Source organism: Leopardus geoffroyi, chromosome C1 (assembly GCF_018350155.1).
Source record: "Leopardus geoffroyi isolate Oge1 chromosome C1, O.geoffroyi_Oge1_pat1.0, whole genome shotgun sequence".
Lineage (NCBI taxonomy): Eukaryota > Metazoa > Chordata > Mammalia > Carnivora > Felidae > Leopardus > Leopardus geoffroyi.
The window spans coordinates 117,206,150-117,228,247 of NC_059328.1; the positions used below are offsets into that span (position 1 = coordinate 117,206,150).

Below are 22,098 nucleotides of genomic sequence, written 5' to 3' on the forward strand. Positions count from 1 at the left end.
GACTTACTCATCCGCCATTTTCCTCACAGAAGATCGCCTCCAAATCAGCGTCCTCAGGCATCCCCGGCACTGTGTGAATTGTGTAAATATTGTGTACACCCTGTGTAAATAACGTGTAAATTTGTATTATTATCTCTTTCTTTTGAAACTTGGATCCCTGTACAGAAGTGAAGATTGGCCTTACAGAAAACACTAGCATCAAGTATTTCTTCTGTGCTCTTCAATGTCAAGGAAGTTTTGATGTCATTTGGGCTGCTTCTTTTTCCCTTTTTTCTCCATGTTTTTTTTTTTTTTTTCAGCGTTTCCTTTTTTCATTCTGTGGCTTCTATTGCTTTACAGGCTCTGATGGCATAGCCTAAACACATCATTATAATAATAGGTAACAGTGTGAGTGGTTTGAAAATCTCACACTTATTCGATGACCACACTAGTTGTTCCATACAATTTTACATTTGTTTCGTCTTTTAAAATGAGTCATTAAGTCCTTGTTAAGGGAACTTTGCCAAACGTTAATGCCGATGGACTCTGAGGACATAAAGCGCTGGTAGAATGTTTTTGCCTCAGTATAATGTAGTTTCTAAAAATATATAATAATAATAATAATAATAATAATAATAATAATAATAACAACAACAACAACATAAAGCAGTTAGAGATCCTTCAGTTTGTGGTTATAGCAAAACACTCCCTGGTAGAATCAGCTTGTGGTCAGATTGCCTTCTAAAGATGCATTTCAGCTGGCAGTGACACTGCCTCTAGCATATTCTGGTTGATGTGCTCAGCATTTAAAGCAGATCCTCTTTAGAACTGTCTGATCTCTGGCCTTACTTGTGCTGTTTTAAGATACATTGTCTTTCTAAGGGAAAAAAGTATCTGGTTTCAGAACCAGAAGTTTTAAACCCAGCCGTGTTTTGCATCTGATCAAACCGTTACAGTCCATGGCTGCATGGGTTCTCGCTTTCACCCCTTCCTGTGTCGCCCTCATTTATTCTTGCGCAGTCAGAGTGCTTTGACAAGCGACTGTGAGCAAGCAGTGTGCCACTCTCCGATGCTTTTCCTGTAAGCAGGGGCTGCCTGGCCAGCTCTATTCATCGGCCTTCTGTGCAGAAGGGCTTTTTTCCTGGCAGGTACTGGAGTTCAGGATAATTGCTTTAACCATGGCTTTGACTTCAGAGTCATGAGCTGGAACAGAATTCTGGGAAGAGATTCTTCCTTCCAAGCTGTAGCACTGGGAATCGCTTACTTATTCAGGGACCCTATTTGGAGGTCAGAGTTGGGGGAAATGACGGATGTGCAAAACCCTTAGTTAAATGGGACTTCCAGTTAAGGTGGGGGAGTTCCCTCCCTCGCTCTTTAAAGAGCTGCGCAAGGGACTGTGCACCAAGTGCTAGGAGCCAGAGTTGGACTTGAGAACTTGAGCTTGGGCTTTCCTTGGCTTGGGCTTTTCTCTGAGCTCTAGCCGTCAGCCCACTCAGGCTGCCCTTATTTACTCTTTGTGCAAACTGCCTGGTCTCCCCGAGTGACCCGCTGCAGAAGAGAGAGCTCAGGAATGGTACACAGATGTGCTTCCCAGGATAGAAGCCCCAGGGCAGACAGAAGCTAGCATGGGAATAGGTAGAATTAACAGTGACTTTAGAGATGTACCACGGCGGTGGGGGGAGTTTTTAGCATAGCAAAGGAGTATGGCAAGTACTAGAAGGCGTTTCTAGGAGGTGTAGGAAGGGCTAGGAGATGCCATTGTGAAAGCGTTCTTTGTTATTATTCGCTTGATATGAATTGCTTGCTAACCTGTATTTTTGGTTTGCTAAGATATGTTTTGCTGTACACTTTTGTTGCAAGAACAATCCCCACATATGCTTCTGACATAATTCTCTATGCTTTTTCCCCATCCTTCAATATTTTCCTGCCTACAGCTGTTAGGAGACTCCAGGAGCAAGGTACCAGTGCTTTAACTTTTGTTTTACAACTTCATTTTTTTCTGTTGCAAGTATATTTCCTTTAGGAGCTAGTGAAAGCAACAAAGCCTGTAGTATAATGTAGAAATCCTGATCTGAATTATGATTTGTCCAGTCTAGTGAAGCTGTTGTTAGCGGTGGAATCAGTCTCCTCTCTCATCTGTTCTAGTTCTTTTTTGTTTTTTGGGTTTTTTTGGTTTTTGGTTTTTGGTTTTTTTATGTCAAGCTCTGCTCCTTCTCCTCTCAGTGTTTTATTTTATTTATTAACCCAGTTTGTGTCTACTGTTAATGTTCTTATTTCATGGATGGATGTATTCAACATTTTTCTTATTTTATGGATCTAGTTTATACATAAATAAGATGATCTTGTAATTTACCACCCTAACAAGGATGATTGTGAAAGGGGGGACTATTCATAACTATGCTGGGACAAGAGGCATAAGACAGAACTGTCCCGAGCAAGTTGTGATGGATGGACAAGCCGTGTTAATTAGAAAATTACATTTGGGGGAGAAAAAGAAAAAAGATTACATTTGTATGGTTTTGGCCAATAACTTTTTTTTTTCTTTTAGGGAAAATTGTATTTTATCAGTTTACTAGCTGTTGCTATATTATTTATGGGTTTAACTTCCAGTTTTATATTCAGGGTAAGAGAAACAAATGAAGGATCTACAGGAAGCCTATTTGTGTTCAGATAATTTAAGAATCCTTTGACAGGGGCTACTCTGCTCTGACATTTCAGTTTTAGACTTTCTTAAGGAAGCATGAATATTCAAACAAATTTTCCCATTGACCGTGCTCAAGATCTATTGTTTTTGATTGTGAAAGGGGCCGGTGGGCACACTTACTTGCAGTGTGGCAGGGGCTGGCCCAGGTTAGTTAGCATATCCTTCCATTATATCCTCGCAACAAGCGTGTGAGAGGTATCGTTACTGTTATTTCAAAGATGGGGAAAGTGAAGCAGGAAGGTTAGGAGGCTTTCCGGGCTTCCTCAGCCCGTCAGCGGCTGCAGGCTGACCACCCAAGTCTGTCTTACTGCAAAGTCCACACACCGGACTAGAGACCGTACTCTTTTCGTCTCTGCTGTGGATTGCTCTGCTTGTTATCCTATCCCGACTGGACGTCTGCTTTTCTGTTTTTATTTCCCTAATCTGTAAGCACAGGAAAGTGCGGTGCTTGTGTGCGTGCGTGCGTGCCCGTGTGCGTGCGTGCGTGCGTGTATCTTTTTACCATTAACTGTTGCCGATTTTGTTTGGCGTGACTCGCGGTCATTTCGCCTTCCTATTTCTTCCTCCGTCACTCCCACCTCCGTTGGACCTGACAGAAGAAGCCTGTGAGGAGGAGGTATGAGCCGTACGGAATGTATTCTGATGACGATGCCAACAGCGATGCCTCAAGCGTTTGCTCTGAGCGCTCGTACGGCTCCAGGAACGGCGGCATTCCCCACTATCTGCGGCAGACCGAGGACGTAGCAGAAGTTCTCAACCACTGTGCCAGTTCCAACTGGTCGGAAAGAAAAGAAGGGCTTCTCGGCCTGCAGAACTTGCTGAAGAGCCAAAGAACACTGAGGTGAGGGGACAGGAGGCCGAGGTTGTGAGCCAAGTTCTAAGTCTCATGGTCTGCTCATCAGCACCTTAAATGGATTCCTTGCCATTCCTGCAGTCCTTACAGAGTTCCAAGGCTCAGGGTCAGGCACTACGAGTGCTAAGATGGCTAAGACGTGGTCTTTGCCTTCCAGAGACTTTGAAACCTCTGGCAAATACTCTGTACTTTATTAGGTGTGTAAAACATTTGGTTCCTTTACAGTTCATATTTATCAGGTAGGTGTTATTTGAGAAATCATGGTACAGTTTGCAGTTTAGGTAAAAAAAATCAAACAACTCTGCAGGTTGATATGGTTCATTACACTTTGGGATTGTGGGTAAAATGATAGCAGTCTCCATCTAAAATGTTTCAATATGCAAACACATATATACCTTATAAATGTGTATAGTGATGACATACTAAGAGTACTTTAAACTTGTAACAGTGTTATCACTAGAAGTGATTACTTTGTTTTTGCCTTTGTTTCTGTGTTTCATAAATTTTCTCAAATGAGCTTGTATTACACACACCAAAAAAGTATGTGTTTATACCATGCTTCATCAAATCTAAGGCACCATTGATGCACCGTTATTTTACATCCCTCTAAGAAGAAATGCTTGCTTATTAAACCATGGCAATACTAATATGTCTTTGATTGTAAGACAAAGCTCAAAATTATAGAAATGTTACAACGTGAGGAATTTGAGAAAGTTAGAATCCATGAAATGCAGTATATTCTTTGGATAATTTTTTTTTTAAGTTTATTTCGAGAAAGAAAGAGAGCAAGCACGTACATGCGGGAGGAGGGGCAGAAAAAGGGGGAGAGAGAGAATTCCAAGTGGGCCCCCAGCTGTCAGCGTGGAGCCCAGTGCTGGGGCTCGATCCCACCCAAACTGTGAGATCATGACCTGAGCCGAAACCAAGAGTTGGACACTTAACCGACTAAGCCACCCAGGTGCCCCTGGATAATTTTTCTAAGATAAATTTTGAACGTGTGTAAGTTTATGGTCACAGGTGGGCCCTGCGAAGCTAAGTGAACATTGACTGATGAATCCCCATGCTGCTAAGTGTGCCCGTCCAGTCAGACTCTGCCCTGCCATATTCGGACTTGTTATGTGCTGTCCTCCTACCTCCCCCCAGCCCCCCATTATTCCATTCTGGTCACGAAGAGGTCTTGAGCAGCTTTGTCCTATGCCTTCTGAAATTCAGATAGCCTCTGACATTGACTAGTGAGCTGTCAACAACAAAATGAGGATGGTTTATTGAGATGATGATTCCTCAGAATCTGCTTAATCTGGTGGTCCCCTTTCTTAATATTTTAATGTTGACCAAGTATCCGTTGAATAATCTCTAGAAATCTATTGATTGGGATTGGTCTAATCTAGAGCGCTGTGTTACTGATGTTAAAGTAGATCATCAAACCAGCTGTCTTGTAGGTGTGAAGGGGGATTATTCAGGGGGTAATTTGGGGGCAAGATGATGATCCTTATACTCAAGCGTTGAAGTAAAATGGGCCTCAGTGGTATAGGTAAGGATAAGAAAAAGCAAAAGGGCACTAACAGGAAATGAACATTTGCTTTGTCTCAGTAGCTGTAGGAAGGAAGTGTGTTCTCTCCTTAACCCTCCTTGTAGTCATTTGTTTGATACAGATCTAAAGACATCTGAGTACTTTGTAGCAAAACTGAGATTAAAATCCAGGTCTGTCTGACCCCAAACCACATGCTTTTCCTAGTTTATCTCATTGAGTTTCATCTGTGGCAGGTGGAAGACAGACCTCAAATGGGTGGGGTTTAGCTCATGGCTTTGCCTCCCCCATGTGTGTGAACTTCAGCAGTCACTCTGGAAGATTGTTTCCTCATTTTCAGATGAGAGCCCAACTATCATGATTTTATATTTCTACTTAATTTCATCATGAGTTAAATAAGTTAATTTATTTGTGAAAAAAACTTTGTTATATAAAAATTATTTAAAAAAATTTTTTTTAATTTTAGTGTTTATTTATTTTTAGAGAGAGAGACAGAGTGTGAGCAAGGGAGGGACAGAGAGAGAGGGAGACACAGAATCCAAAGCAGGATCCAGGCTCTGAGCTGTCAGCACAGAGCCTCATGTGGAACTCGAACCCATGAACCACGAGATCATGACCTGAGCCAAAGTTGGACGCTCAACCAACTGAGCCACCCAGGCGTCCCTGTTACATAAAAATTATTTTTTACAAAGCTGTCACGGGGTGCCCAGGTGGCTCAGTCAGTGGAGCCTCCGACTCTTCATTTCGGCTCAAGTCATGATCTCATGGTCTGTGAATTCAAGCCCCACACTGGGCTCTGCACTGACAGTGTAGAGCCTGCTTGGGATTCTCAATCACCCCCTCTCTCTATGCCTCCTCCCCCTTCTCAAAATATAGAAAAAACAAAAGCTGTCACTAATCTCAGTGTTGACTCATGAAATTCCAAGTTCATTTCTTTCCATTTTATTTCCTCTAGTCGAGTAGAATTGAAAAGACTGTGTGAGATCTTCACTCGAATGTTTGCTGACCCTCACAGCAAGGTAAGTCTGGGAATCCTGCCTGCTGATGCCCCCCCTGCATGCCCACGTGAGCTGTATAATACACTACTTAAGAGTGAGAGACAGTTCCCCATAGTGCAGTTTAGATCTTCCAATTTAACACCAGTTTCTGCAGTAGTTGATGTTATATCTTTTAAGCTGGTTTTTTGTTTGTTTGTTTGTTTGTTTTTCTGTTTTTTGAGAGAGACGGAGAGAGAGTCCCAAGCAGGGACTCAGTCTCACGAATAGTGAGATCATGACCTGAGCCAAAATCAAGAGTCAGAAGCTTAACCAACTGAGCCACCCAGGCACCCCCCCTCCCCACCGTTATATCTTTTAAAAATGACTTCTGGAGAACTTAAAATGTCCATAAAACTTTGGGCTGGATAAAGTATGTTTTATGAGTTAATAGAAAGAGTCAGATGTATTCTTACTCATTCAGATACTTTTGGGTGCCTCCTATTAGCCAAACAGTGGTGCTAGAATAAAACATTGTATTATAATGTAGTGCCCCCCCTTTTTTTTTAACTTACAGTAGTTAAGAAGATAATCAAATATATGATTTTTTTTTTTTTTTTTTGTATCCCACGTAGAATGTGTCTATATAGGACAGGACAGAAAAATAGAAGCATTTATGTAACGGATTTATTGAAAAACCAGGTTAAACTATTTCTCCAAATAGAATTTGCTGTCCCTAAGAACTTGCTGTCCCTAAAAACTGCGGCCATTTAGCAGGTGTCCACACTCCCGGGGTCCAAGGAGAGTGCTGAGCGTGAGGGGATCCCTGCTGGGGGGGAAACAACACTGAGTGTGACCCAGGCCCTTTCTAGGAGTGGTGCTGAGAGGGGGTCTTTACAGAAGCTTACTTGGAGTCCAGATTTGAAGCACATGCCATCAGTTGGGGAGGAGTCCTAGAGGCTGTCGGGTGTTTGAGAGAAAGAAAATAGGGGGAATGAGTTTATTGGGGAAGTTTAAAGGATGGATAAAGGACAGAAACACTCTATGGATCCTGTTCTTTGAGATGCTCATGGGAGCCTAGGAGAATGAATGTGTGGGTTCTCTGGTCTCTATGGGGGGGGGGGGGCGGTTGGGGGACAGCATTTTTCCTCTATCCTGGTCTTTGAAGCATGTCTTAAAAGTCCTGTGGTGATCCTCACAGCAAAGTCCACATTAACAACATTCGTAAAATTCAAGAAAGGTTGGGTTCTAGGGCCACACAGATATCCAAAGATCTAATTATCATGATTTTTCTCTAAGGTAGTGTTTAAAAGCAGGAGGATTTTAAGCATAAGCATAAGATTCATAAGACTTACGGCATAAGGGGTATTAGGTGGTATGGGGCATTGATGAAATTTCTATTACCTGTCACCTCTAGATTGCTGATTCAGAACCAGAATATGAGGATAAAGAAGGAAATTTGTTTCCATCAGAAGGCTCTTGTACAGTGAGTTTGGAGGTCTCAGTTTAGTTCATATTTGCTAGCTGCCTTTGAGCTAAGTCAGGAATCCCTGGGGCTCAGTGAGTTATTTCTGAGCTGTCTCACCGGAGACCCCTGGTGGTTAATAGCTGCTGTGCTAGAACTGAGCAGGTCTATAATGGCTGGATTGTCCCAGTAGAGCACGACTCATTAGCCAAATAGGGTACTTCTCTCTCTGAAATCGGTTCCAGGATAGTCCACTGTGGACTCTTATCTCACCTTAGACAGCTTTAATGACTGCACGGCAGCATAAGAATTATGCGGACTGTATACCATACTTTTTTACAATAAAGACTATTATCACTTTTACAGTATCTTCTTATAAAGATATTCCTTTGCAGTATCTGGAGTCATACAGTGCACAAGTGTTTTTCCTCCCTCATCCTCCAACATTCAAATAGTACTTGTTGAGTGCTAGATAACGAACAGTAGTAATATAGAATTATGATGGTTAAAATACCTTTTTTTTTTTTTTAAGAGAAAGGAAGGAAGGAGGAAAAGCCTGCAGGAATAAACTGACACTTGTCAGTAAAGTTAATTTCTCTCAATACTGTATTTCGAAGGCATATTGAGGGAGGGGAGAGTATCAGATATCAGAGATCAGTTTGTAGTCTTTTCAGGTCTTTTAAAAAACTGCATGAAAATGGTATTAATTCACTGTAGACTAACATGGAATTTGTTTTGTTGCATGGCCTGGTTTGCGGTGGAATTCACAACAGAGAGTAAGTTCCAATCCTTTTTCCTTTATTTTTTTAAATACATTTGTCTTCTCTAATATGACCTGTCCGTGTTTTAGAGACTTTGGAGACAATTCTGAATTACATATATGAAATGTTTCTGTCTAGGTTTTCAGTATGTTTTTGGAGACTCTGGTGGATTTTATAATAATTCATAAGGACGACTTACAAGACTGGCTTTTTGTTCTTCTCACACAATTACTTAAGAAAATGGGGGCAGATTTACTTGGATCTGTGCAAGCAAAAGTTCAAAAGGCTCTAGATGTCACAAGGTAAGTTTTTAAGGACCAGACCACTTTTTTCCCCAGCTTTTGAGTTGTAACTGACATAAAACGGCCTATAAATTTGAAGTGTATAACATGATGGTTTAATACACGCGTACATTGCTAAATGATTACCACGGTGTTAGTTGACACATTCTTCACCTCACATAATTACCATTCTTTTATTGTGCTCGTGGTAAGAACATGTAAGAGCTTATTCTTTTAGCCACTGTCAAGTGTATAATCCAGTCCTGTTAACTGGTAATCACCATCTGTACTTCAGATCCCCAGAGCTGCTACTGTTACATACGCTTGTTCCCTTTGACCAGCATCTCCCCATGCTTCCCACCCCCGCATCCCCTGACAACCACCATTCTACTGTTTTTATGGATTTAGGGTTTTTTTGTTTTGTTTTTTATTTGTTTCTTTTTGTTTGTTTGTTTGATTCCACGTATAAGTCAGATCACGCAACATTTATCTTTCTCTGTCTGGCTTATTTCACTTAGCATAATGCCCTCAACGTCCATCCATGTTGTCCCAAATGGCAGCATTTTCTTCTTTTTTATGACCGAATAATATGCCATTATTTTTCTTTGTCCGTTCGTTCATCTGTTGACAGACACTTAGGTTGTTTTGTATCTTGACTATTGTAAATAATGCTACAGTGAACATGAGGTCAGAGGTCTCTTCAAGATAGTGGTTTCATCCCCCTTGTATACATACCCAGAAGTCGAATTACTGGATTATATGATGTTTCTATTTTTAATTTTTAATTAATTTATGTCTTCACGTTTCTTTATGGGGGGGGGGGGGCTTGGCACAGAAGGAGAGAGAGAGAGAAGGAGAGAAAGAATCCCAAGCAGGCTCTGCACTGCCATGCATAACCCGATGTGGGGCTTGATGTCATGAACCGTGAAATCATGACCTGAGCCAAAATCAAGAGTTGGATACTTAACTGACTGAGCCACCCAGGCGCCCCTTTATTTTTAATTTTTTGAGGAACATCTATACTGTTTTTCATAGTGGCAGCACCAATTTACATTCCTGCCTACAGTGCACAAGGGTTCCCTTTTCTGCACATCCTCAACATTTATAATAACTAGGAGGTGTGAGGTGATAGCTCACCGTGGTTTTGATTTGCATTTCCCTCATGGTGATGTTGGGCACCTTTTCATGGATTTGCTTGACACTTGTTTGACATTTGTTGATGTCACGTTTGGGAATGTATCTGTTCACGTGGGCTAGACAATGTTGATGTTACAAGACTCTTACAGTGTTTTTCTGGCATTCTCTTTTGTTTTTGTCAGCTGCTTGAATAAGTCCTCTCTTACACCATTTCCACATTCTCTTGTTAACAGATTTGTTGAAATGTCCCTGCTTTACATGAGATGAAAAGTTGGCGTTATTTTTGTGAATGCTCAAGACAAATATAAAAACAAGTATAAAACCTGGCAAATTGATCCTCTTATCTTTAAAAGACATTTTAGAGTATTTATTTACATCCTTCTGAAGACCTCAGTATTTTTAAAAAATGATTATTTTGAGAGAGAGCACACATGTACGTATGCACACATACGTGAGTGGGGGAGGGGCAGAGAGAGAGGGAAACAGGGAATCCCAAGCATCCTCTACACTGTTAGTGCAGAGCCCTACGCAGGGCTCAATCTCACAAACCGTGAGATTGTGACCTGAGCCGACGCTCAACCCATTGAGCCACCCAGGCACCCTAAGACCTCGGTATTTTTATTTATTTATTTTTAATTTACATCCAAGTTAGCTAGCATATAGTGCAATACTGTTTTCAGGAGTAGATTCCAGTGACTCATCCCCTGTGTGTAACACACAGTGCTCATCCCCAACAAGTGTCTTCCTTAACCCCTTACCCATTTAGCCCATCCCCCCACCCACAGCCCCTCCAGCAACCCTCAGTTTATTCTCTGTATTTAAGAGTCTCTTATGTTTCGCTCCCTCCCTGTTTTTATATTCTTTTTGCTTGCATTCCCTTATGTTCATCTGTTTTGTATCTTAAATTCTTCATATGAGTGAAGTCATAGGATATTTGTCTTTCTCTAACTTATTTCACTTAGCATAATAATCTCCAGTTCCATCCACGTAGTTGCAAATAGCAAGATTTCATTCTTTTTGATTGCCGAGTAACACTCCATTTTATGTATATACATCTTCTTTATCCATTCATCCACCAATGGACATCTGGGCTCTTTCCATACTTTGGCTATTGTTGATAGTGCTGCTATAAACATGGGGGTGCATGCGTCCCTTCTAAACAGCACACCTGTATCCCTTGGATAAATGCCTAGTAGTGCAATTGCTGGGTCGTAGGGTAGTTCTATTTTTAATTTTGAGGAACCTCCATACTGTTTTCCAGAGTAGCTGCACCAGCTTGCATTCCCACCAACAATGCAAAAGAGATCCTCTTTCTCTGCATCCTCGCCAACTTTTATTGTTGCCTGAGTTGTTAATGTTAGCCATTCTGACAGGTGTGAGGGGATATCTCATTGTGGTTTTGATTTGTATTTCCCTGATGGTGAGAGATGTTGAGCATTTTTTAATGTGTCGGTTGGCCATCTGGATGTCTTCTTTGGAGAAGTGTCTCTTCATGTCTTTTGCCCATTTCTTCACTGGATTATTTGTGTTTTGGGTGTTGAGTTGGATAATTTCTTTATAGATTTTGGATACTAACCCTTTATCTGATGTCGTTTGCAAATATCTTTTCCCATTCCATTGGTTGCCTTTTAGTTTGGCTGATTGTTTCCTTCACTGTGCAGAAACTTTTTATCTGGATGAGGTCCCAATAGTTCAAGACCTCAGTATTTTTAATATTTCCATCTTCTTACAAGTCACACTAGAAATCTTGCTAACCACATATGATGTAGGGCTCCCACTCACCCAGGTACAATCTCTGTTAGCATTCACTGGCTCACAGGTTGATAACGCATAGCAGGGGCGCCTGGGTGGCGCAGTCGGTTAAGCGTCCGACTTCAGCCAGGTCACGATCTCGCGGTCCGTGAGTTCGAGCCCCGCGTCAGGCTCTGGGCTGATGGCTCAGAGCCTGGAGCCTGTTTCCAATTCTGTGTCTCCCTCTCTCTCTGCCCCTCCCCCGTTCATGCTCTGTCTCTCTCTGTCCCAAAAATAAATAAACGTTGAAAAAAAAAAAGATAACGCATAGCAGTTGTGACCTGTTACAAGGAAAGAAAGAAGAGCTGTGGAGATTCAGAGACATGTGAAAAACTGACTGTGTGCTGTCATTTTTCAGAAACCTCTTATCTACTGTGTCTGCAGTTGTAGGTTCGCAACATACAAGTATTAGAAATTAAATAGCCTCAGAAGACACCTCGCTGTAATGACTCAGTTGCCATTTGGTGGAAGATAGAGGGTTATAGGTGAGATCAGTGAATTTTTAAAAGAATAAGCCAATGACTCCAGATCAACTAATTATCCTCAGTAGAGTAACTTTTATATGACTCAGTTACTACACACTGGAATATTACTATATATCATAGAATGTCCAAAACAGAAGGACCCACCTTCATTTTATTAATGAGGAAACAGACTTTACTTGACTTGCCCGGGTCACAGTGCGTGTTAGTGGCCATCTGGGAAGTGGAATCCAGGACTGCTGGTTATTACACCGCTGTGTGTTCCCCTTACTGCAGACTGGTCTGTGGATGTGCGACTCTCTCTCCTGAAGGAGAATGTGGATAGTATTTGCGCTTTTTCTTTCCTCTCTGGCTCCCTCCACTAACAATAGCGCACGTCACCCTGCCATCATCCCCCATGTATGTGTCTGTGAGTTGTTTGTGACTGCGAAACATGCATTTGTTCCTCTGTGCTCTGATGCCAACTGTTTTCTTTTGGTTCCTGACCCTGCAGATCTGTATAATTTGTGCTGCTGTAGAATTTTATTATCCAAAGAGCTCTCCCTTGGTATTCAGTGAGCTCAGTATAATATACTATATTCACAATAAGCTTTTCAAATGCCGTCCCTCCTTTGGATGAGCAAGTTTAGTGGAATTAAGGAACATTCCTGCCTGCCAGTGTATTACTGGATTTGTAAAGGTTCAGCCAGGGATTGATTAGAAGGGCGAGGCGGGTCCAGCTGATAGTAACTGAGTGAAGTAGACAGGAGGGACGGTGATGCTGTGGGCTAGGGAACTTCCGTAGAGAGAGGTGGCCATGTTGGCATGTGGGCCCAGTGGTCCCAGACTTCCCAAGAAAGGTCAGAAATGTGGAATAAGGCAACACATTTGAGCTTTATTTTTAAATGACACTCTGAAAGCCAAATAAAACATTTGTGAATCAGACTTGGCCTAAAGGTCTCTTCCTTCATATAGGTGAATTTGTGAATGGCAAAAACTTTCAGATCTTTAGGGATGGCAGGAATATCAAGATTTTACTCCTAAACTTTGGTGATTAAGGAAAACCCTCTGGTTATTTTCCTGGATGCCCCTTTCCTTTAAGAATCCTCTCCTGGGTAGATTCGATCCAAATCTCTAGAGCACGTTCATTATTCAGTTTTCTCAGCAGCTGAGATGCCTAGCTATTTATGCATATTTAGGACCCATCAGTGAGTATTGGTGGGGAGGGGAGGGGAGGGCCTTTGTAATGGCTGAGGGGGGTTTCTAAGATAACAGGTCTGATTGCGAGTCTGCCTACTTCCTTTCCTTTGGCTGTGCCAGGCCACAGACACATTTCCAGGTTAAACACGCCGGCTTACACTGAAATGGATTCTCCGTTCTCCCCTTGCTGCAGAAGGAGACAGAAGTTTTGTGTGTGGTTTGTCAAGCTCGTTTCTGTAATTTATAGCTGGTGTGAGTCACTTAAGTCATGTATGCTAAAGCGTACTTTGCTTGCAGAAGTGGTCCTCCTGGCTTCCTGGTACAAATACATGTGCTATTGGGTCACATTTACTTTTTATTAGTAATTATAACAGTAGTAATATTAGTACCCAGGATGTGCTCTGTGCTTTGCATTTTCTTTACATTATGTCATTAAAATTTCAAATTCAGGGGCGCCTGGGTGGCTCAGTCGGTTAAGCGTCTGACTTCAGCTCAGGTCACGATCTCGCGGTCCGTGAGTTCGAGCCCTGTGTCGGGCTCTGGGCTGATGGCTCAGAGCCTGGAGCCTGCTTCCGATTCTGTGTCTCCCTCTCTCTCTGCCCCTCCCCCGTTCATGCTCTGTCTCTGTCTCAAAAATAAAAATAAACATTAAAAAAAAAAAAGTAAAATTTCAAATTCATCCTTTGACTTCACAGATCTGAACCTGCTTCCCCGTTCTTGTTACTATACTTCTGTAGATTGGGAAGAGTCCCTTAGAGAGGCCAAAGGAAACAATGCCGTCACTCAGGCTCAGTTGTAATAGATGTTTGCATTGCACCATCTTTCCTATTAGTGTGGAAAATATGTCTACGTCTTCCTACATGGACACGATTATGCACTTTTAAACTAATGCTGGTAATTGCAGCATTTTAAGGGAAGGAGCATGGACTTTGGCTAGCCAAGAGTCCTCGGGGTTACTCAGATGTATCAAAGATGTGAAATGGCTGCAAGAAATGAGATCAGGAACAGGTGAGAAGCGGAGGGCCCTGGTTCCTGCATATGTGTTGTAGCTGGATGGGGGATTCCCTTGCTGGGTCTCCCATACTCTTTGTGGTCACCCTACAAAATAGAGACCAGAAGCAGTTGCCCAGTGGGACCAAGGAGGACAGCATGGTTAGCTTAAGCAAGGGCAGCTGTAGGCAGCCTCGTCAGGATGTAAATTAAGATTTCGGAATTGGAAGTTTTTCTCATGAAGCAGTTTCAGAAAGGTACCTGGAAGGAAGATGAGCACATTCTAGAAGGCAGGTAGGAATCTCTTTTATCGTTTGGTCTTCATTTCTAAAATTGCATACATAACTCTAAGTGTCGTGTGTGTTTTGGGACTTATAACAAGATTTCCCATTTTCTGGGGCACCTGGGTGGCTGAGTTGGTTGAGCGTCCGACTTCGGTTCAGGTCATGATCTTGCACTTGGTGAGTTGAGCCCCGCATCGGGCTTTGTGCTGTCAGCACAGAGCCTGCTTTAGATTCTCTGCCCCACTCTGTCTCTGCCCCTCCCCCTCTCAAAAATAAATAAAACATTTTTTAAAAATAATAAGTAAAAAAAAAGATTTTCCATCTTCTTAATTTTATATGTAATGTCTATTACTCTGGTATTTATATAAAACGGAAAGTACAATTACCTGTGTAGAGGCTTGCTTCTGTGTCCATCAGACTTATCTCTAGTGGTATATTTTTGTTTCTGAGATGGTTTTGCATTATATTTTGTAACGTATCTTTCCTTAAAATGAGCACTTTCTTTCTTCTCTTAAACCTAGGGACTCCTTTCCATTTGACCAACAGTTTAACATTTTGATGAGATTTATTGTGGATCAAACTCAAACTCCTAACCTCAAGGTTGGTGACTATTTGTCATTACAATTCAACCTCTAGAAGTCAAATTTGCTTAAAATGTCCTTTTTTGTACATGACTCGTATTTGGCTGTTATGAATAAGTCTGCTGTGAGCATTCTTACACAACTGTTTGGGGCCATGTTTCCATTTTTCTTGTTTGAGTACCTAGGAGAAGAGTCACTGGTTCATTGGGTGGGTCGTGTTTAATGTTATTTTAAACTGTTCAAATGGTTGTACCGTATTATATTCCTACCAGCGATATAATGGCAGGCCTAGTAGTTCCACATCCTCACCAACATTTGAGTATTTTTGCTGTTTTCCACCATATTTAAACTAGAAAATTCTGGTGTGTTGATATAAGGTATCTTACTGAAATGTTTTCCATATTAACGTTCTAACACATGAAAATTAATTGTCACGTATTTTGGAAAATCATAACTATAAGACTGAATTTGAGGGAGGGTATGTATTAATTTCAATTAGGTCGTGTACGTCATCTCTTCTTTATTCATTAGCTTTTGTTGGGGTTTTAGGATAGCTGCAATCAATAACCGCCCTCTTCTCCTAAGGTCAAAACCAATTGAGGCATCAGTGGAGAAGTTAAGGTAGAATATCAGCGTGATTGCTGAAAATGCTACCTTGCAAGACGTGGCCTAGGATGCCCAAAAAACAATACTAAGTGCTTCCTGGTCAAGCAGCAGAGTCGGTAATCCCGTGCCCTGCCCATGGGGGCTCATGCCCTGCAGGTGTCTTGCTGTGTATGGGAAGAGGCAGAGCAGGCTTTCTCCACAGGCACGGTGATCTAAAACTGAAGAAGGTTGATCTGTATGCCAGTCTTCCTGTTCCCAAACTTAACCTGTCAGCCATTTCATGCTTTTGTCCCTGATGGACGTGGCTCTATGTGAAAACAGATCCAGGAGAAAGGAGGGGTCCCCTCAATTGTATTTACTTTTCTCTGATCAAAATTCTATTCAGAGATTCATAAGTGTACCTAATGAGTATAATTATTGGATCTTTCAGGTCAAAGTTGCAATCCTGAAGTACATCGAGTCCCTCGCTAGGCAGATGGATCCAACGGATTTTGTAAACTCTAGTGAGACGAGGCTTGCAGTTTCTAGAATTATAACCTGGACGACAGAACCAAAGAGTTCAGACGTGAGAAAGGTATGTCCGCGAGAGCTCAAGTGCAGCTTTAAACACACCGTTCTCAGGCATGTGTTAGGAAAAGAAATGTACTTGGGAACTTGCACACCATCCCACACACCTACATGGGATCCTTTATTACTCCTTTTCTGTGAAACCAAGACTTTGCTGTTGCCCCTTATCTTCTTTCTCCAGTTCCACCTAGTCCCAGTCTTCCAGCATCAAAATGAAAATCGGAAATCGTGTATGATTGGTTTGTGGTTTTCTTAGGCATCTATTTTATTCTTTTTAAGTGAGAAATCACTCATGGTTTAGTGTCTCTTCAGGCCATCAGTTTTCCACATATCAGTTTTGTGACATGGACTTTGAGGACAGAATTGAAAATCTAAGGCTGCCTGGCCACAAGGTGCCTCATAGCAAAAGGTGGCTGAAAATTTGCTAAGAAATGAATTTCTGAATTTAAAAAGAGCAAACAATTTCAGATTACATACCATACTTGGAACACACCCTGACTTGGGGAGTGACATGGGGAGATAGAATTCAGATTTTGGATGCACCCTGATATCAAGGTGTTTTGTTTATCGGCTGAAGAATATTGGCTACTTTTTTCAGAAATGACACATTGAGGAGCGGATAACATAGGAAAGAGCACAGAGTACTGTTATTTCTCTTTCAAGATAGTACTCTGCATCAGGACCATTACAAAGATTAATTATTACATGTGAAACACTTTGTCAGTTCCTGACAAGTTGTAAGCACACCGCAAGCGTAAATTACTGTGTTTGTCTCTCTTACTCTCTGCCTGTCGATGTCGTTCTATGCTTGAGCTTCCCACTGCTTGAGTTTGACACGTGGCCATTCTTTTCACTTTATGTATAAACTAAGTAGCCTTTATGAAGTACTCTTAAAAGCCAGCTTTCTCAGTTCTGCTTCCAGACTGAAGGTACGTGATTTTGGTTATTTGTGTATAATCACGAGCCTTGCATTTTTTCTTCTGTACCACATTCCTTCCATCCTTGGCCCTACCAGTGGAGTTGTTTGGCCTTAAGCAGAGTTGATAATGTGGACCACTTGGGTCCAGCAGGAAAAAAAGGAAAGGAGAAATCCAAGCAATAGTTAGCAGGAGTGGTAAATTTCCAAATGCCAATAAACACTTAGCTCCTCTTCCATTGAAGTTCAAAGACAAGAACAGAAGAATTCTGTAAAAGGTTTCTTTAGAAGGGTTACGGATCATATAAGTCCTGTGTCCATTGTATAGTTATAAACTAAGTTGTCCAAGGACAAGAAACAAGGGCAAATCCTATTAAAGCACTCATTCAAAATTGTTATCAAAGAGGCATTTCACTGGCAACCTCTGATTTAGCCATTAAACCAGTTTGGGATTAGGGAGGTACAATAGGAGGTGGTTGAATGATTTGCTTGGTGTGTAAGTCACAAACAGATATTTCTGTTGTAGTTTTTAAAATCACAACAGTGGCCAAAATACAAAAGCCTTAAGGGTAGCTTTCTGTCTTTAGTCATAACATGTAAATGTGTGTGTGTGTGTCTATGTGTGTGCCTTTTGTAATTGAATGTTACTTAAGTATTCCTTCCTGTAGGACTGAAACATTATAGACTTACGTATCACTTTCTCTGGATGTGCACATTAAAAACTTGAACTACAATTTATTTTCCTAACTTTTCTAAGGAGAATGTTATAGGAACTTTCTTCCTTGAGTTATTTAGCCTTAGGCTCCCAAGGCTTGAGTCAGTTATGGTTAGGATATTAAACTTATTGCCAGAAATCATGTGGATCGTTTACTGTTTGATCTTCAACACTTAATGTCAGTCATTTTGGGTCACGCAGTGCTACTTCACAAAGCCTGGTCTCCATTGGTGTTCCACTCCTGTTGCCTGCCCTCACTTCTTCCCCTTCCCTGTGTCGAGGACTGCTCAGCACCTCGCCTTCAGACTGAGTTCAGATCCAGGTTCTGGGCCAGTAATCCTGATCTTCAGGAAATTTGGAAAGCTTTTTTATTACATCAGTAGTTCTCAGTCCTGGGTACGGTTAAAATCTGCCTCCGTTCCTGGGCTCTACCCCAGGTAATTTGACCTAATTGGTATAGTGTAAAGTATGGACATTGTTTTGGGTCTCATTGGGATTCCCTCCACCATTGGCTGTTTTTTAACGCACAAGTTTGCGACCTGGTGTTTTAGACCATTACCCTGGAGTTGCACCTCAAGACATACAAGCTGCTGGTACAGTGTTGACCTGGTTGGGATCGATTCCCTTGGTCCAAGCCTTCATCTGCAGTATCTTCAGGCCTGGGGCTAGACTTGCTATTCCCCAGGGACTTCTCACCCTCCCTATTTTCTCTCGCCCTGTATCTCTGCACCTAGCACAATACCTGTGTGAGCAAAGTAAACATTTCATAAATAGTTTGAATGAATTAATGAATGATAAATGTCCAGAAAGAGGTGATCTCATTTTAAGTAGCATTTTGAAACCATTATTTTCAAAACCATAATGTCAGAGGCCCCCTGTTTTGACTTCTGTGTTCGTTTTCTGTTGTATACTGAAACACCACAAACTAAGTAGCTTGAAACTACACACATTTATTATGTTGTAATGCTTTTTTTTCTTTTTTAATGTTTTTATTTATTTTTGAGACAAGAGAGAGACAGAGCATGAGCAGGGGAGGAGCAGAGAGAGAGGGAGACGCAGAATCCGAAGCAGGCTCCAGGCTCTGAGCTGTCAGCACAGAGCCCGACGCGGGGCTCGAACTCACAAACTGTGAGATCATGACCTGAGCTGAAGTCGGACACTTAACCAACTGAGCCACCCAGGCGCCCCTGTGTTGTAATTCTTTGATTCAGGAATCTGGCACATGGTCTTTGGGTCCTCTGCTTAGGGTCTTAACAGACTGAAATCACGGTGTCGTCTGGGTCTTTGGTCTCATCTGAGGCCTAGTCTTTTCTTAATCACTGGTTCGTGGCCGAATTCCATTCCTTACAGGAGGGCCGAGGGGCCTGTTTTCTGGCTGTCAGTAGGGAACATTCTCAGCTTGTGGGCCACCTGCCAGCCCTGCCACACCTCCCTCTCCTCAGCTTGGCAATTTGTTTCTTCAAAGCCAGCAAGAGAATATTTGGGGAAAAAATTTCCCCAAACTTCCCAAATGTGATGAAAAACCTTAGTCTACCCATCTAAGAAGCTCCATAAACTCCCAGTAGGATAAGAAAAGATCCCCAGATAGACACATCGTAATCAAACAATTGAGAGACAGAAACAAGTAGAGAATCCTGGAAGCAGCAAGAGGGAGGCAGCCTGGCATCCCCCAGAGACCCTCTGTAAGACACACAGCTGGTTTCTCCTCAGAAACCGTGGAGGACAGAGGCAATGGGATGGCATTCAGCGTGCTGACAGAAAAAAACCTGCCAAGCAAATATTCTCTGTTCAGCAAAACTATTCTTCCAAAGTGGAGAAATTAAAATGAAGCCAGCACCTCCAACCTTGCTTAAGGGTTTAGGTCACACCCATCCAGGATAATCTCCCCTTTGATGACCTAAAAGTCAACTGACTGGGGAGGGACTTTTCATTACACCTGCAGAGTCCCTTCTGCCGTAACAATTAGGGGAATGATGTTCCATCATTCACAAGTCTCACTCTAGGGGAGAGGATCGTACAGGGATTGTATGTGGGAGATGGGAGTCTCGGGGGTGTCTTAAGTGTTTTGCCTACCAAGGCTTTATCTCACTTTCAGTGAGTTGGCAGGAATCTTCCACAGTTATTTGTTAATTCACTAACTCTTACTTAAATAGGGAGCTTTTTAATCTAACTGTTTAAATTGTGGTGAGGGTCAAGATGCATCTCTGCATCCTGGTACCCTCTAGGGTTTTTTTTTTTTTTTTTTTTTTTAAGTTTATTTGTTTATTTTGAGGGAGAGAGAGTGAGCGAGTGGTGGAAGGGACACAGAGAGGGAGAGAGAGAATCCTCTGCACTATCGTTGCAGAGCCCAGTGCAGGGCTCAATTGCATGAACAGTGAGATCCTGACCTGAGCTGAAATCAAGAGTCGGACACTTTACCCACTGAACCACCCAGGTGCTTCTAGATTTTTTTTTTTAATCATTAAAAATGTCAGTGGCTGGAGGGGTGCCTGGGTGGCTCAGTCGGTGAAGCGTCCTACTCTTGATTTTAGCTCAGGTCATGATCTTGCAGGTTCGTGGGTTTGAGGCCCGCGTCGGGCTCTGTACTGACAGCTTAGAGCCTGGAGCCTGCTTCGGATTCTGTGTCTCCGTCTCTCTCTGCCCCTCCCCTGCTCACACTCTGTATCTCTCTCTCTCTCTCTCTCTCTCTCTCTCTCTCTCTCTCAAAAATAAATAAATGTGAAAAAAAGTTTTTTTTTAAATGTCTGTGACTCAAGATTGCTTGGCTTTATACACATCCAGCATTGTTGTTTGATTAAAATAGGTGCATTAAAGCACGGTATTTGGATATGTGTTCTTTTGCCCCATAACTCCTTACCCACAGACTGTACATTAGGGCACTGCAGACTAATCCTTCGTGGAGACGGCATCATTTTTATTTAAATGCTCTCTTCTGATGTGCCATCCAGTGGACATTATATAAATACAGATGCTATTGTAAGTAATGCAAACTGCCTTGCACAAGAATTTGGACCATATTTGAAAGCTTATCTAAATGAACCGAGCACCTAAATAAATTAAAATACTTAAAAATTGGGATGTGATATATATCACTCTGCTCTAAGATCTGAACTTGTCATTATCATTTTAAGGCTGTAAAGAAGTAAAACAGGAACTATTTTTATCTGGGTAAATTAAAGCGCCCTCTTTTATTTTTTTATTTTATTTTTTTTTTAATTTTTTTTTAACGTTTATTTATTTTTGAGACAGAGACAGAGCATAAACGGGGGAGGGTCACAGAGAGAGGGAGACACAGAATCTGAAACAAGCTCCAGGCTCTGAGCTGTCAGCACAGAGCCCGACACGGGGCTCAAACCCACGGACCGTGAGATCACGACCTGAGCTGAAGTCGGACGCTTAACCGACCGAGCCACCCAGGCGCCCCGGCACCCTGACTCTTTTAAATAAACTTAATGTTTTTGCACCATCTTTCATTTGCAGTTACTAAAAGTTTCTATCGGGTGCTAGGAAAACCTTGGTGATTTAAAAAAGCACTATGTGATCATGAACCAAGTTTTCCTATTGGTGTCCTGCTTTAATTTCTGAAGAGTAGGGCAAGATTATATTCTAAATGTTAGAAGAACCCTTCAGTCTGAAATTTGTGCGGTAAACCCTCATATTGGTCCTACTCTAGAGAACATTAATTTTCTGCAAACAATACTTGGGGAGTTTGCAGACAGTATAATTCATTCTATAAGGTCCTATTTGGGAAAACAACTTAACTCTAATAGAACTCTTAATTTGTTGACTTAGCATTTTTAATATTTTGGTATTTACTTTGTTTCCCTTTTTATCTCTGTGTTTTGGGTGTTTGTTGTTGGAGAGAGAGAGGTGTTTAAATATTTAAGATGTTTTGAAGAGGAAGGAAGAAGCACGGCCAAAACCAGAACACAAGCCAGTCAGCAGTGGAGTGGGCTTACCAGGCCAAGACTGATGGGGGCCAGCAGGAAAAGCCCCACCCAGACCCTCACTGGCCCAGTCTGTTCCCAGAGTAACCTTGTTCTTGTTTTAGGTGCGGGAGCGCTGACTGTCCTGTTGGCCAAACTGTACCTTTCTGAAGGAACTGTGTTTTGTGTTCATATAATGTATTAACAGGAGGAAGTGGATTCTAGAGTTTGACCGTCCTTTGACTTCTGCCCCTGCCACTTGGTGGTGGTGCGAGCTGGCAGCTGAACCTCAGAATTCTTGTTTGTTCTCTGTAAAATGGGAATAATCACCCCTGCCTCAGGCTTCATTGGGGGGGCCTAAATGCAGTATAGAAAACAT

General features: G+C 41.9%; 1 protein-coding gene across 29 annotated transcripts in view; it reads left to right on the forward strand.

Annotated features, from left to right (window-relative positions):
• The window catches only part of CLASP1 (cytoplasmic linker associated protein 1), a 276,660-nt gene that overhangs the window by 205,538 nt on the left and 49,024 nt on the right, over nt 1-22,098 (forward strand). For 7 of the 29 annotated variants that reach the window (XM_045479466.1, XM_045479473.1, XM_045479464.1 and 4 more), the window contains 8 exons: nt 1,914-1,937; nt 3,280-3,524; nt 6,020-6,083; nt 7,456-7,536; nt 8,277-8,279; nt 8,403-8,566; nt 14,930-15,008; nt 16,026-16,169. In XM_045479466.1, coding sequence (XP_045335422.1) covers nt 1,914-1,937; nt 3,280-3,524; nt 6,020-6,083; nt 7,456-7,536; nt 8,277-8,279; nt 8,403-8,566; nt 14,930-15,008; nt 16,026-16,169 — 804 coding nt within the window. Of the gene's footprint in view, nt 1-1,913; nt 1,938-3,279; nt 3,525-6,019; nt 6,084-6,295; nt 6,299-7,455; nt 7,537-8,276; nt 8,280-8,402; nt 8,567-14,929; nt 15,009-16,025; nt 16,170-22,098 lie in introns of all 29 variants that reach the window. The other 22 variants (XM_045479471.1, XM_045479479.1, XM_045479492.1 and 19 more) reach the window with 5 other exon arrangements.